At 46.1% G+C, this 14,421-nt stretch overlaps 1 protein-coding gene across 1 annotated transcript in view; it reads right to left on the bottom strand.

Moving 5' to 3' along the window:
- Nucleotides 1-398: 398 nt before the first annotated feature.
- The window catches only part of LOC149325431 (calcium-activated chloride channel regulator 1-like), a 37,380-nt gene continuing 23,357 nt past the window's right edge, over nt 399-14,421 (bottom strand). The window contains exons 5-6 of the mRNA XM_089563428.1: nt 10,918-11,039; nt 399-531 (exon numbers count right to left, since the gene is read on the bottom strand). Of these exons, the coding sequence (XP_089419554.1) occupies nt 399-531; nt 10,918-11,039 (255 nt within the window). The remainder of the gene's footprint in view (nt 532-10,917; nt 11,040-14,421) is intronic.

The following is a 14,421-nucleotide window of genomic DNA, read 5'->3' as shown; positions in this document are numbered from 1 at the left end:
AATATTTATTAATTATGCATTCATTAATGGCAAAAAATCGTGTCTCCAAGGTGGAATTCTTGAAGTTCTCACTCTCCTCCTGTGAAGGGCTAAGATTTATGTGGAGTTACTGTACAAGTCGCACCCGCCCCTCCACACGCGCACATCTTAAAACATTATGACCTCACTTTAATGATAATAAATTTCTCGTTAATTTCCCCACTGCCGGATTCGACCATGGTAGAGAAAGAAGTACTTTGGCTTAATTAGGTAAACGACACCCGAAGAAGAAATGGTTGACATTGCTCAAGGCCCTGGATGTAAATGCCGATATAAACGCGCAGCACGCGTACGCTATAGATACAACAGTTTTGCAGTTTATTACTCCGAAAGGCAGCTGGTAAAAAAAAAATTAGAAATCACTGCGTATGAACGCTATAAACCTTTGTCATGTCGCCAATATCGAAGATGAAAACCATGCTGGTGGCTGTGGGGCGCTGCGTCACTGTGAAGGTGGTAGTCAGTGACTTCGTTAAGAGCGAGGACTTCAGCCTGAAAGAGAAAAATATCGCCCTATAAGAATAATCAATACTTAAATAAAGAGAAAAATATCGCGGAACATGAAGACTGAATACCAAAACAGAGAGGGTTCTTAAGTTTGTTGCTGAGCCTGCAAATGTATTTTGGTATGATTTGAACAACAACGATAATAATTGGGGATGGAAAACTTTTTGTAAGCTAGCGCCATTGTGAGCAAGACTGCTCCTGAAGTGGATTGGGCGGCGCCACAATGAGGAGAAGTATCGAATAAGTAACGCTTTTCTTTCGCCCTTTCTCGCCCTGCAACTTTTAGTAAGATGCTTAGTGAAATCCCCGAGGCTAGAGTGGATTGGTTTTCATCGGGCTCACTACACACATTGTAGGAAAAAGGTTTCTCTCATATCTCCCCAAAGAACCCTCTCCTGTGCAAGCTGCGGCCACTATATCGCTTCAAACTTCCTGGTCTCACCTAACATCTGACTTGCAGCCGCATCCTGCTACGCTTGCCGTCTCTTGTTATACTCTTCGTTATAATTAACGATTATCGAATACCTTGCCTCCGCGTTACATGCCATGTCCAAGCCCAATTTTCGACTAGGATATGATTAATTCCAGCTTGTACCATCACCTAGTCTGCTCTCTTGCGCCCTCTTAACATTAAATCTATCATTTTCTTTTCCATAGCTCGCTGCGATGTCCTTTAGTTAAACTCATTTCGTTAGCCTCGACGTTTCTGCCCCGTAGGTGAGCACTGGTGAGATACAGCTGTTTTATACTTTTCTCCTCATGGATACTGGTAAATTGTCATGCATGATTGTAGAGTGTTTGCCTAATGCGCGCCGCCTAATTTATATTTTCTTGCAGACTTCAGAGTCGTGGTGTGGATTTGCGATCACTACGATTCCGTAGTAGGTGGTATACCTTAGCACTTCGAGCGTGTCACACCGATAAGCTTTTCGTTGTTTCCTTTTGAGCGTGATGAATATTACCGTACTTCTTTGCATGCCCAAATTTAGATCCACCGTACCGCTTTGCGTGACTATAGGCTCTCATATTGCTTTCCAATTCGACACCTGAGTTATATAGCAATGCAATCTTATCGTCAAATCTATATTTCAAACGTATTTCATGTTAATGTTTATCCCCTGCTCTTCTCAATCCATGTCTCCGAAAGCATTATATGAACACGTTGTGAGCACTATCAGAGATAATTCATGTTGCAGCTGCTTGCGTGACGCCGTTCCTGTTTCCTGTTTTTGTCTATCATTTTCCCTGTGAGCGACTCGATGGCTCTGCCGCCTTCGGAACCGATGCTTCGACCATTATAGAGCAGAATGTATCGGCTACTTCAGAGATCTGTGCAATTTCTCCACTACCTCAACCATTTTATAAAATGACACTGCTGATTACACTGATCTCTCTGGTTCGTAGCGCGTACAACTGATTTCTGCTTATGACTTTCTTCCTCTTTACAACCTATAGGGGACCCTTTTTTTAGAGAACGCTCCCTTCTCTTCGCATAACACTTTCTCATTCCGACTAAATTAAGCTTATTTGTCAGCTTTCACAATATGACCAATTCTATTTTATCCAGGCGGTTCGAGGTATTTACGCTTCCGCTTTTCTTCATCAGGTCTTCTGCCGCCATAAACAACTTAGTGCTACCCCGCATTATTACTCTACAGCGCGAAATGACGCATGTCACTTAAGGTTAATTGCGTGCTGTGAAAGCGAAAGCATGCACGAGGAGTGTTCGCCTGCGGCGATGGCGTACTACTCTAATGAAGCGGCCACTGAAGCTGATCTGTCCGCGCAGCCCGAATGGAAGCTGATGAAGACGACCATGTTTAAATTCTAAGCGGCAGACTGGCAGTTTAGCGCGAGGGGTGTTGTGTTGCGCCGATGATGTAGTGCTCAAATGAAGTGGGCAGCAAGCTGATCTGTTTGCGCCGCCCGAATGGTAGTTGTTGAAGATGACGATACTCAAACCCAACGTGAGAAACTGGCAATTCAGCGTTGGGGGTTTTCTCCTGCGGCATAGGCTCAGTGCTCTAATGAAGCGACATGTCAAGCGGATGTCTGCGCGCCGGCCTAGCACCGAAACCCGCTTCTGAGGAAATTTAATTTAAGAAACTTCATTATCGTTTCTCTGCTGATGGCGTCAGGAGTGCCACCAGTTTCTAGAAGGCGAAACACCGAGCATCCGACAAGTGAGCCATAATGAGAGCTTTCGCAATAATAGAGAGTAGTTGCTCATTAGCAACTACACAAGCGAAGAGATACGGCTACAAAGGAAAGCGTCACAGATTTGAAAGTTCGTAGCTGTAGAGAAATTCCTCCTTGTTCAAGGACTGCCTGCGACCACCACCTATAGCTATGGATGCACAGGGATTGATGCTAAAGAGCAATATTATCCCCTTATTACAAATGTTTTCTAGCTTGGGGTATCCCTCTGAAGAGTGCGCTAATAACGTTTCCACTTGACCAATTCGATCTTATATTACCGTCTGCTAGCCGCTCTCGCTAGCTTCCATTCGATGCTAGAACGACTGCCCTGGACAAGCGGTTGTACTGGGTTCGATTCCCTGACCAGGTCGAATTTTTCTTCATCTATAAAGATTCTTCGAAAGCTGTGCAGTTTTCTTTTCTAGCTGTTCGGCTGCACTAGGGTGGATGCAAATAAGTCAATACTTTCTCTTTACTGAAACATGTCAATATTCTTCATAGTTTCCTGGAACAGAACCACACATTCTGATGACGAGGTCTATCAGAATGCACTGGTCAGGAGACTAAATTCTAAGAGGCCGGAACCCCTGCGACATGCTGGGAAGGTGGCTGAAAAATTTGGGAAAGCTTTGCAAGGAGACTATGTTCTGGGGCTGCCAGCCTTGAAGGTTTGAAGGTTTATTAAAACGAAATACAAATGAGTTGTAAGTTTAATAAAAAAGTTAGTACAGTAGGAGGTCCCAAAGTGAAAACTGTCTGGGGGACCTCCCATCAGGAATACATAAGGAAAGTGCATAAGTTTGGCAGAGGAGCTGGAATAAAAGTATACAATCAAGTTAAAACCCATTAGTGTAATTTGCGGCAATGAATAAGTTATACAATAGTTAGCGGGCATAATTTAACAAAAAAGGCATAAAATAGCAAAACATAAAAGCAATAGAAAGAACACAAAAAGACATCAGATAACAATGGGCATTGAATAAATGCAGATATAAAACACAGGCGGAGAAAGAAAGAAAAAAAAAAGAGGTTCCAGATGATTAACAATATGACCGTTTGCTGTCAGAGTGGGGAACAGAAAATAAGATGAAGGCAACCTTAAGCATGGCATGAAGCTGAATGGGTTGATAGGAGATGTTTTTTTAGTAAAGTGTAGAAAGCGGGCTGCGAACGTGCGGATTTGATTGCTAGTGGTAATGAATTCCAGGTTTTGATGGCGGAGAAAAAAGCAATTTGTTTTCCATAATTTGTGTTCACTTTTGGTAGAAGCATATTGTTTTGTTCAGAGAATCTAGTGTTATAGCTATTAGAAAGGAAAGATGCGGAAAAACAGAGAAGTTGATTGTTATTATTGCGAGCGCGGTAGATTAGAAGACCTAACCTAAGATTAAGGAGGCATTTCAATGGCAGAATGTTTAGGTCAGAGTAAAGAGGTGAAGCTGTGGCTGTGTATGGGCTGAAAGATAAAATTCGAAGCACTTGATTTTGAAGATGAGAAATACATGACATATGGCATGAATAGGTATTACCCCAAGATGATAGGCAATAATTAAGGTGACTGTTAATGAAAGCATAGTACAGGGATAAGAGAACATGGCGTTGAAAGAAAAGTCTAGTTTTTATTAACACCCTTATTCCAAATGAAATTTTTTTACTGATAGATTTGGTGTGTAGATGAAATTTTAGATGACAGTCAAGCGTGATGCCGAGAAATGTAACGGATTCGGAGGCAGTGATAATATGGTGTCCCAGATAAATGGCTGGGCTCGGGATGACATGCTTTTGATGAGAGCGGAATATCTTGAAAGTGGTTTTTGTAGGATTAAGTTGTAGTAAGTTATTTTCACACCATAAAACAATATTCTGTAAGTCCATGTTTAATTTGTTTATTAGGCTTGTGAAATTGCTGTCCTGAGTGAATAATGTCGTATCTCCGCGTAAAGTATACATCTTGTGTTAATTAAGGACAAAGGTAAGTCATTGATGAAAATGACAAAAAGAAGCGGACCTAAAATGGAACCTTGTGGCACTCCTAAATTAATAGTTAAAGGGGAAGACAATGTTTCTTGTAGCTGGACAACTTGTATGCGGTTAGTGAGATAACTGCGTAAAAGAGCTAAAGCAGGCCCACAGATGCCTAGAGATTCTAATTTAGTGTACAGTATAGTGTGGTTAATTGTGTCAAATGCTTTGGTGAAATCTAAGAAAACAGCACCGGCAAACAACCCATTATCAATATGTTGCTTAATACTGTCTGTGAATTCGATTAAAGCTAGTTCTGTGGAGTAATTAGGCCGGAATCCAAATTGATGATCTGCTAACAGCTGGAATTTAATGAGGTAGTTCATTATGCGATTAGCAATTAACTTTTCTATTATTTTACTAAAGAAAGCCAATATAGTTATTGGGCGGTAGTTACTTAGGCATTCTTTGTCGCCTTTCTTGAATATCGGCGTCACCTTACCTTTTTTAAGTTCAGTTGGAAAAGCACCAGTCCTAAATACTAAATTAATAATGTGACTAAGAACATTAGACAGCTCACGACCCACCAGCTTTACTTTGAAAGAAAGAATTTCATCGATCCCAGGAGCGGTATTTTTTAGGCTAGAAATTATTTGGAAGACTTCGTCTGGTGAAGTAGGGCGCAAGTAAAAAGAGTGAGGGCATCGACGAGGGCCGTAGTAACTACTTGGAGGCGGGGAACCGCGGCGCGAGAAGAAGGAATTAAATGCATTAGCAATGTCAGTTTGATCAGTTAAAGTACACTCACCGTCAGAGACTTTCGTTATGCTCGTTTTGTTTTCAGCTATATTCAGAAATTCCTTAATTGTTACCGAATTCAACGAGTGCCATTTCCATTTCTAAGTATTTCATTTTGGTAGTAATCTTGTTTGGAGCGTTTAAGTGCTGCGGAGAGAGTATCCGAGTATTTTTGATAGCGCTGTTTTAGGTGCACGTTAAATGGCTGCTTTCTAACCTTTTTGAGAAGGTTATTTTTTTTATTTATACAGCTTAGAAGGCTTTTGGTTATCCATGGATTCCGGGGAACTGAATACCAATGAGTGATGGGAGTTACTGATGTGCATGAGCTAATTATTTCTTTGAGCTTCGCAGAAAATTTACTGAACACTTTATTGGCGCATGTTTCTTGTAGTATGCTATCCCAGTTAGCCTCAGCCACTATCGCAACAAACCGGTTTCTATCAAATGTTTGCTTATAGCGTTTTCTGGGGGGCGTGTTATTAGGGCATTCCTTAACCTGTTATTGGAAGTGGTAATGACTGTTTTGATAATTGCAGGCTAATCCATGCTTTACGACAACATGGCATAGAAGTGTAGTGACCCAAGTAGCAACCTTGCCAGATAGCATACTGTTGTACGCACCTTTTACAGGCATGTGAACATCAGTTCTGTCGATACCGAATTCGAATTACAAGCTAGTCTGGAAGCCAACTGAGGGCATCATCATGCGTTATATTCTGGTCTTCTGAACGCCGTCGTGAGGTTACTATGTGGTATCGTACTCTCGAAGTTGCGTCGTTAGTCAATGATTTTATCCTCACTCGACTTTTTGGAATCGGCGCACGGCTTTGTTTTTTTGTCAGGCGGTATGAGCATATCTATGAAACGCTTTTTGATATCAATATATGTACTGAAGTCGCACCTGGACAATGTCTATGAAGGTTCACTTGAGGCAAGGAAATTAAATGCGTCTCTTACACTGACAGAAGCGCTACGAAAAATCGTACTTTTTCACGCATTTCTCTGTAAGGTCAGACTCAGATTCTTGGGTGCAACAAACGTGTATGCAAGCCGACCGCGCTGGAATTGTTGGCAAGAAGCAGTCCTAGAAAAAATAAACTGTATGGGTATATTCGCTAACTTCAGAAAAACGGCACTTAGTCTTCTCAACAATGTGTTACGTACGGTGATTTGAGCAAGTTAGAAAAACGAGGGCCGGTAACCGCTTTGGCCGCCGCGACAGCCCCCGGGGTCCATGATCTCGACACTGAAAATGTTGTCCTGTGGCGCCCCTATAACTGATGGTCCCTCAGAGTAACGGACTGGTTTCCGAGAGAAGGCAAGCATAGCAGGGGTAGGCGGAGAGTTAGGTGGGCGGATGAAATTAAGAAGTTCGCAGTGACAGGGTGGCTGCCGCTGGAACAGGAAAGGGTTAATTCGAGAGATATAGAAGAGATCTTTTTCCCACAGTGGGCGTAGTCAAGCTGATACGATGATGATGGTGCCCGTGGCGGCATCTCTTGACGGCGAATACAAGCACCAACTGCCACATGCTTGTCAGCTAGGAGCATGGGGTTTCCTCAGCACATTTCCTACTTGAAAAAAAAATGAAAGAATTCTGCCAGGTCTCTTGGCACCTGTGATGCAAAATGTTAACAGCGCACACAGTGTTAATTCAAAAAGCAACAAGATGGTATCTTACAGGAAGAACGGCGGCAAGACCAGTCAGGTAAATGAGCTTTGTGGGCGACGTAACGTGGCGCGCAAAGCTCCAAAGACTGAAGACACGCGCAAAATACAGTCATCATCATCATCAGCCTGACTACGCCAACCGCAGGGCGAAGGCCTCTCCCACGTCTCTCCAATTACCCCTGTCCTTTGTCAGTTGCCGCCACCGCATCCCCGCAAACTTCCTAATCTCATCCGCCCACCTAACTTCTTGCCGCCCCCTGCTAGGCTTGCCTTATCTTGGAATCCACTCCACAGTTGGCCACAGCAAAGCCAATGGAAAAGTTCTGTTTCATCCAGGTTCGTTTTGCCTCACCAGCCCTTCTTACCCTTCACCGTGCTCTCGTTGCCGCTGGTGTTGGCTACTAATTGTGGTAAATGAAATGTGATGGATCTTAAGCACAAGAATATTTACAGTTAACCATTTTCTTACAAACATTTCAGGGGAATATTGCTTCGCAGTGTGTTCTTCACTATGGCATTGCACAATGGTGTGTTTACGTGTACTGTGGCTCCCTCCTGTGTCGGTTTCTTTTGTAAAGCCCCACTCCGGCTTTTCTAGGTATCTAAACGAAGAAAAACGATTCTGTCAACCTTTACTATATATCGCGAACCCATAAATCGATGGCAGAACGATCACAACTTTAAGCAGCCATAGCATCGGTAGAAACGATTTATATTCGGCAAATACAGAGTCTGTTCTGAAAGTTGTAGGACTAGTTTTTTCCTGGGCGAACGGGCCGGCAAGAGGCGGTCTGCGCGTGCAGGATCGTTGAAGGGGGATATTGGGAATGCTGGGGAAAATCGGCAGTCGGCTCTCGGCCGTTGAAGAGAGGAGGTCGCTTGTACTGTGAACCCCAGTCGAAACGTCTCGTCACGCAGAATCGTCGAGCGTTTACTGGATCAGCGATACGCGATCAAATTTTGAGTAGATCTTGGTAAAACGGGCAAAGAGACTAACAACATGATTAAGGAGGCCTACGGTGACGCTTTCATGGGTAGATCAGGTGTTTTTTGAGTGGCACAAGCTTTTCCGAGAAGGTAAGGAAAGAGTGGAAGAAGACGACCGCTCCGGACGCCCTTCGACCAGCAAGACCAACGAAAATGTGTAGCGAGTGAAACATTTACTTAACAGTGATCGTAGAATGAGTATAAGAATGATTGCTGATGACTTGAGCATTACTCAAACCCAAGTTTTTGAGTTCGTGACAGAAAAGTTATCCATGAGGGAAGCGTGCGCGAAGTTGGTGCCGGGAGTGTTGTCAGAGGAGGAAAAGGCCAACCGGTAGGATCTTCTTCATCATATGAATGAGGACCCCGATTGTTTGCCCAGCACAAGGCGGCAGCGCTGCCTCAGCCCCCCTACAGCCTCGACGTGGCCCCGCCAAACTTTTTTCTATTCCCGAGAATAAAATCGACGCTCGAGGGGAAACATCACGGATCGGTAGAGGTGGCTCAACAGGCCGTGACGAGGGAGCTAAATAGCATTACGGTCCAGGCGTTCCTGGAGGCGTACGAAAACTGTAATACTCATTGGCAGCAGCGTGTAGGTGCGGAAGGATGCTACCTTGAAAAATTGTAATCGTTTGTACTATTCTCTTGAATAAATTTTGTTTAAAAAAAATCTCTGCCTCTCCCGTAAACGAGAGTAGAGTAAGCATGAAATGTTTACGGGCCTAATGTCATCTCGGTGGACACCCGAACCGCACCGTACAGGAAGGGAGGAACGCCACCACCCGTTCAGCGCGATGCCTTGCCATTTGACCGCAAGGTTTTTTGAGGAAAGGAAATGGCGCAGTAATTCTCTGCCATCTCGGTGGACACCCGAACCGCACCGTAAAGGAAGGGAGGAACGCCACCACCCGTTCGGCGCGATGCCTTGCCCTTTGAACGCAGCGCTTCTCCCCCGGGCCCCTGTGCGCCTGCGCGGCTTTGCTTCGATGCGCGAAGCCCCTAAGAGATCACGTATGACAACGAAGTGTAACGTGGCATTTATGTGCTTTTTGCACGCGTTATTAGAAATCGGAAATTATAATTCCGTGCATTATCAAACCCACAGCTCCACTGATATCTTGATAAACATTGAGAAGGCACTGGCAGCAGTTATTTTTTGTCTCGTTTGGAGACCAACCGGCGCTTGCATGCCGGTCGCGTAGGAGGGCTTAGAGAGTCTCGTTAAATCTCGTTAAGTCTCGTACGGTGCCCGGATGTTCTCGTTTCAGAGCCCGGATGACTGGAATTCAGTGCCCGGATGAGTGGATTTCAGTGCCCGGATGACTGGAATTCAGTGCCCGGATGACTGGAATTCAGTGCCCGGATGACTGGATTTCAGTGCCCGGATGACTGGATTTCAGTGCCCGGATGAGTGGATTTCAGTGCCCGGATGATGGCTCTCGGTCTGGGCGTGACGTCACCACACTGCCGACAACGGGGGCTAAAAGCATTCCATGCTTAAAAATGAGTCCTACTACTTTCAGAACAGACCACGTATATCTCAAAGGCAAGGTGATCGGCTTTCATAGGAGTCAGTGAGACACATATATTGGCAAGTGTCAAGCTGGTAAGTTCGGAATGCCTGATTTTATTTTTTTTTCGCCAACATTTAAAATGGTAATAAATTACTGATTAAATCCACGAAGATATGGAGGCTTCTAATCTGAACGCTGGGTAATGCGGAAAAACTTGATCATGCCGTCATGGAGGGTGTGACTTCTAGTTCTGCACTGTCTTCGCCCCACCTTGCTGGACGTGAAGGGATCCGGGCAAACGACGCTCTGAGAGATTTGCCTTCGAGGGTATACTTCGAGGGCATAGCCCTATGATCGTCTCACTCTTCGTCCTGCTATGTGTGTGTGTAAGAATGCGTTGTTGATTTCATGATATCGGTGGCTCAGTGGTTATGGCGCTCGGCTGCTGACCCTAAAGACGCGGGTTCGATCCCGGCCGCGGCGGTCTATTTTCGATGGAGGTAAATTTCTAGAGGCATGTGTACTATGCAATGTCAGTACACGTTAAAGAACCACAGGTGTCGAATTTTCGGTGCCCTTCACTACGGCTTTCCTCATAGCCTGAGTTGCTTGGGACGTTACACCCCAATAAATTAAATCAAACTTCATGGTATCACTAAAGAAACCTTTATGAACTCTTCGTTACGTGACTTGTAGCGGCCATGCCATTCATTGAGGGTATTGCGGATTCATAAACATATAAAATGCAACTCTGGTTCGGGGTATTTTATAAATCTTTTTGCTTTCCTCCTTGTGCTTCACTGCGTACCGAACTAACCCTGCTGTTTATGGCGCACTAACTGCAACTATTACATGATCAAGTTCCTTTTGCATAAGCTTCTACGAACAACATGACAGGGAAATCTACTAGTAGCGCAGTTTATTAACCTCGCCACCAGTTCTTAAAGTGGCACTCCAAAGGCGTGGGTTCGAGTCCTCGAGGGACTCGAGAGATAGCCTAAACCTTTTCGCTTGTTTCACTTTCACGAGTTTTCGCATGGTGTGGACGGACGGGCAAAACATCTACTGGCAAAGAGGTTAAAATGTTGCCATTAAATGCATTCCTACATTGAAAGGTTTCGCCATCGCGAGAGTAAACTCCAAGCCATTGCCTGTAATATGCCATATCACACGCAGCGAATACCGAACCTTTGGCTCGTGATTTGAAAATCATTTTGAGCTACATGCAACATACCCTTTGAAATCCTCGCTTTGTGTAATAACTTCCCACGTAGATTTCCCGCCGCAGGTCGAGTTGTGTTTGCCTGGCGGCCCTGCGTTGTCCTTATGAGTGGTGTTGTCGCAGAACGGCGCCACCTGCGCATATGATCGCCAGGTGTGACTTCTAAAAAACTAAGTATATTAATGATCCACGCAGTGCTATCCGCGACATAAGACTTCGATGAATCGCCCTCTAAGATATGTCAGTATAAAAGAAGAAGATTACGACTTAACGATCAGTGCAACTCGTTCTTATGCATCAGAGAACACAAAATAAGGCATTCAGTTTGGAATCGAACTGTACCCACCCGCTCCGTAGCCAAACTGCGCTCAAGGACACTGCTGTTGGGCCTAATTGGCGCATGGTAACACTACAGGTAATCGATGTGCGCAAAACATTAGACAATCAACGTAGATGAGAGCAACACAAGAACAGGCGCAAAACACACAGACCGTTGCGCCTGTCCTTGCTTTTCTCTCGTGTACATAGATTGTGTAATTTTTTGCGCACATCGATCGTCTGTACTATTATCGTGCGCTCAAGAGGATGACAAAATTAAGAATGCTCTACTTTTGCTATGAATGCGGACTACGCGTGCAATACATGCAGACAATACATGCAGGAAACACTGCATAAACACCCGAAATAATAGCGAAACGGCTGAAGTGCATTCCAGCGCCACCTAGCCAGGGCGGAGAAAAACACAATGCGGGGATCTCGTTCTCACTGCCCGCTGTCACCCATGCTGTGACCGGATCGCAACCACTGATTGAACGGATGCCAGGGGGCGGTAGACAGTGGTGCATTATAGCGCACTGACGCTGACGTTGCTCTGTGAACCTCTTCAAGTACGACAGCTACTTGTGCCTGTGAAGTGGCGGACAACATCAATTGACGTCTGTCATCCGCATGAACTTCGAACGCGGTCTAGAAACAAATTCCAGCGACATGTACTAGCGCCAGTGAAACTGGAGTGCCGAAACAAAGCGTACAAACATTATAACGAAAGATATCGTTTGAGCACATACTTGCGACTCAAAGCCTAAAACACAATACAAGTTATGCCTATTGTTGTGTATAGAGGGCGTTAGTCTTATCATGCATGCGCTGTCCTTATCATGCATCGCGAGCACCACCCACTTTCATGTCTATATTAACATCGTCACCGGAATAAACAGGGGTCATTTGGTGGCACGCCGCAGGCCACGAACCTTGGCGTCCTTCTTTGTTTTGGCGCCGATGTTTCGGCGCCACCACATACTGGCGCAATCGACGGTCCGGTGGCTTGACGCTTGGCAATTTTGACTACAGGATCGCGGCTCGTCACGCGGGAGGCGTGTCAGGCGATGGATTCGTTTGCGCTACCGCCAGTAGCCCTTTTTCTGGAAGTACCTGGTCAACCGCCTGTACCGTGGCACCAGTGGAAGGAGGACTTCGAAATTTTTCTACAAGCAACAGGATTCGACGAGAAGTCCGAGATTCGGAGGAGAGCCATCCTACTGCAATGTCTAGGCGTTGAAGGTCGTGGGGTTTCCGCACGCTTGATCCGGGACCGAAGACCGCGGGCGCTGCAACGGATTCGCTCGACCAAAAGACTGTGCAAACAGGTACCCCTGTTAGCGTTTACAATGAAGCGCTCGCCTTGCTGGAACGCCATTTCCCAAGCACTGTGAATGTTCTCGTTGAGCGTCGCCGATTCATGCTGCGACGGCAGCTTCCGGATGAACCGATACGCGACTACGTCACAACCCTCCGACAACTGGAAAATACCTGTGATTTTGGCGGCTTTCTTGAGGCAGCTTTGCGTGACAATGTTGTCGATGGCATTGGAAGTGTGGAACTGCGACAGAAGCTGTTATTGAAAGGATCGACGCTTGCGTTGAATGAGACAGTCGACATCCTGCGGACGTACGAAGAGGCAGTAAACGGCGCCCGACTGTTTGAGGACGGTTACGACGCTTACCGAGTTCAGCGAGTGATGGAGGCAAGAGGTCCGCTGCTCAAGGGCATTTCCTCGTCAGGTCCGGGGCGCAAGTGCTACCGGCGCGGCTCAGATGGACACCAAGCCAACTCGCGGGAATGTAAGGCTCGTGCGAAGCGTTGTGCAAGGTGCCACAGGGTTGGGCATTTTCAAGTAGTGTGTGAAGGCCGCGGAGAAGCAGAAGCGCGGACTGTTCGAGATGAAGACTGCATAGAGGTGTTGGGCGTGCTGACGGTGACGCAGGCGGAACGGGGAACTTTGGTGGTCGATGTGTGCATCGAGGACGAATCAGTTCCGCTCCTGGTAGACACAAGCTCAGCTGTGTCCATGTTACCTCACCGTTTATACCAAGAAAAGTTCGCTTGCCGGTTTGACTTGGATCCTGCCGTGGCGACGCTGCGCGACTTCTCTGGCCAAAGGATTCCGGTCATCGGTAGTTTTGTGGCAAAGACTGTGCACGGGAGTGTGTCGGCCAACGTTCGTTTCCACGTGGTTCCACAGGGCATTGCGTTATTGGGCTTGGATGCAGTGCAACAGCTACGGTTACGCATTGATGGAGCATCCTTGGCTTGCTTGCAGACGACGGCGATCACCGAGTCGTTTCCCTCAGAATTATGTGAGTTTTCTTTCCTTTTTGCTGACAAATTGGGCGTGGCGAAAGACGTAGTACATGAAGTGAAGCTGCGAGCCGATGTGAAGCCCGTGGCAGCGAAGGTTCGGCGCCTACGCTTGAAGCTACGAGAGCAAGTCTCTAATGAATTAGCAAGGTTTGAACAGGAAGGCATAATTGAGCGTGTGAACGCATCGGAATGGGTGTCGCCGATAGTTGTAGTGAAAAAAAAGATGGAAGCACCGGCCTCTGCGTCGATTTGCGCGAAGCAAATAAAGCAGTTGTGGGCGATGGATTCCCACTGCCCAGCACTGAAGAACTATTGAACCAGCTTAATGGAGCAGCATGGTTTTCAAAATTGGACTTGGCATCCGCATACTACCAAGTGGAGCTGGTAGAAGGCAGTCGAGAAATAACAACGTTCGTGACGTATGAAGGACTGTTCCGTTTCCGCAGAGTATGTTTCGGCCTCGCCTCAGCCCCTGCTGCATTTCAGCGGATGATGCAGGAGATACTGAAGGGTTGCAACGGCGTTCTGTTCTATATTGACGATATCATTGTCTTCGGCAGGACGAAGGGGGAACACATCGGCCACTTACGTGAGGTTTCGTGGCGGATTGCTAAAGCCGGCCTGCAACAAAACAAGAAATGTGTGTTTGAAGCGCAGGAACTGTCTTTTCTGGGCCACCATGTCAGTGCTAAAGGGCAGAGGCCCCTCAAGTCAAAAGTCGACGCAGTTCTTTGCGCGCAGCCACCGACGGACGTGGTTGGTCTGCGTTCTTTTTTGGGACTTCTGGGGTATTATGCTCGTTTTATTCCACATTATGCAGAGGAAGTGGAGCCACTGCGGCTGCTCCTTCGCAAGGGCCAAGAGTTCTGCTGGGAC

The sequence above is a fragment of the Amblyomma mixtum genome, chromosome 10 (genome assembly GCF_055824585.1).
Source record: "Amblyomma mixtum isolate Tamu chromosome 10, ASM5582458v1, whole genome shotgun sequence".
Classification (NCBI taxonomy): domain Eukaryota; kingdom Metazoa; phylum Arthropoda; class Arachnida; order Ixodida; family Ixodidae; genus Amblyomma; species Amblyomma mixtum.
Note: the sequence above shows the minus strand (reverse complement) of the source record. Positions and strands in the feature narration are given on the sequence as shown.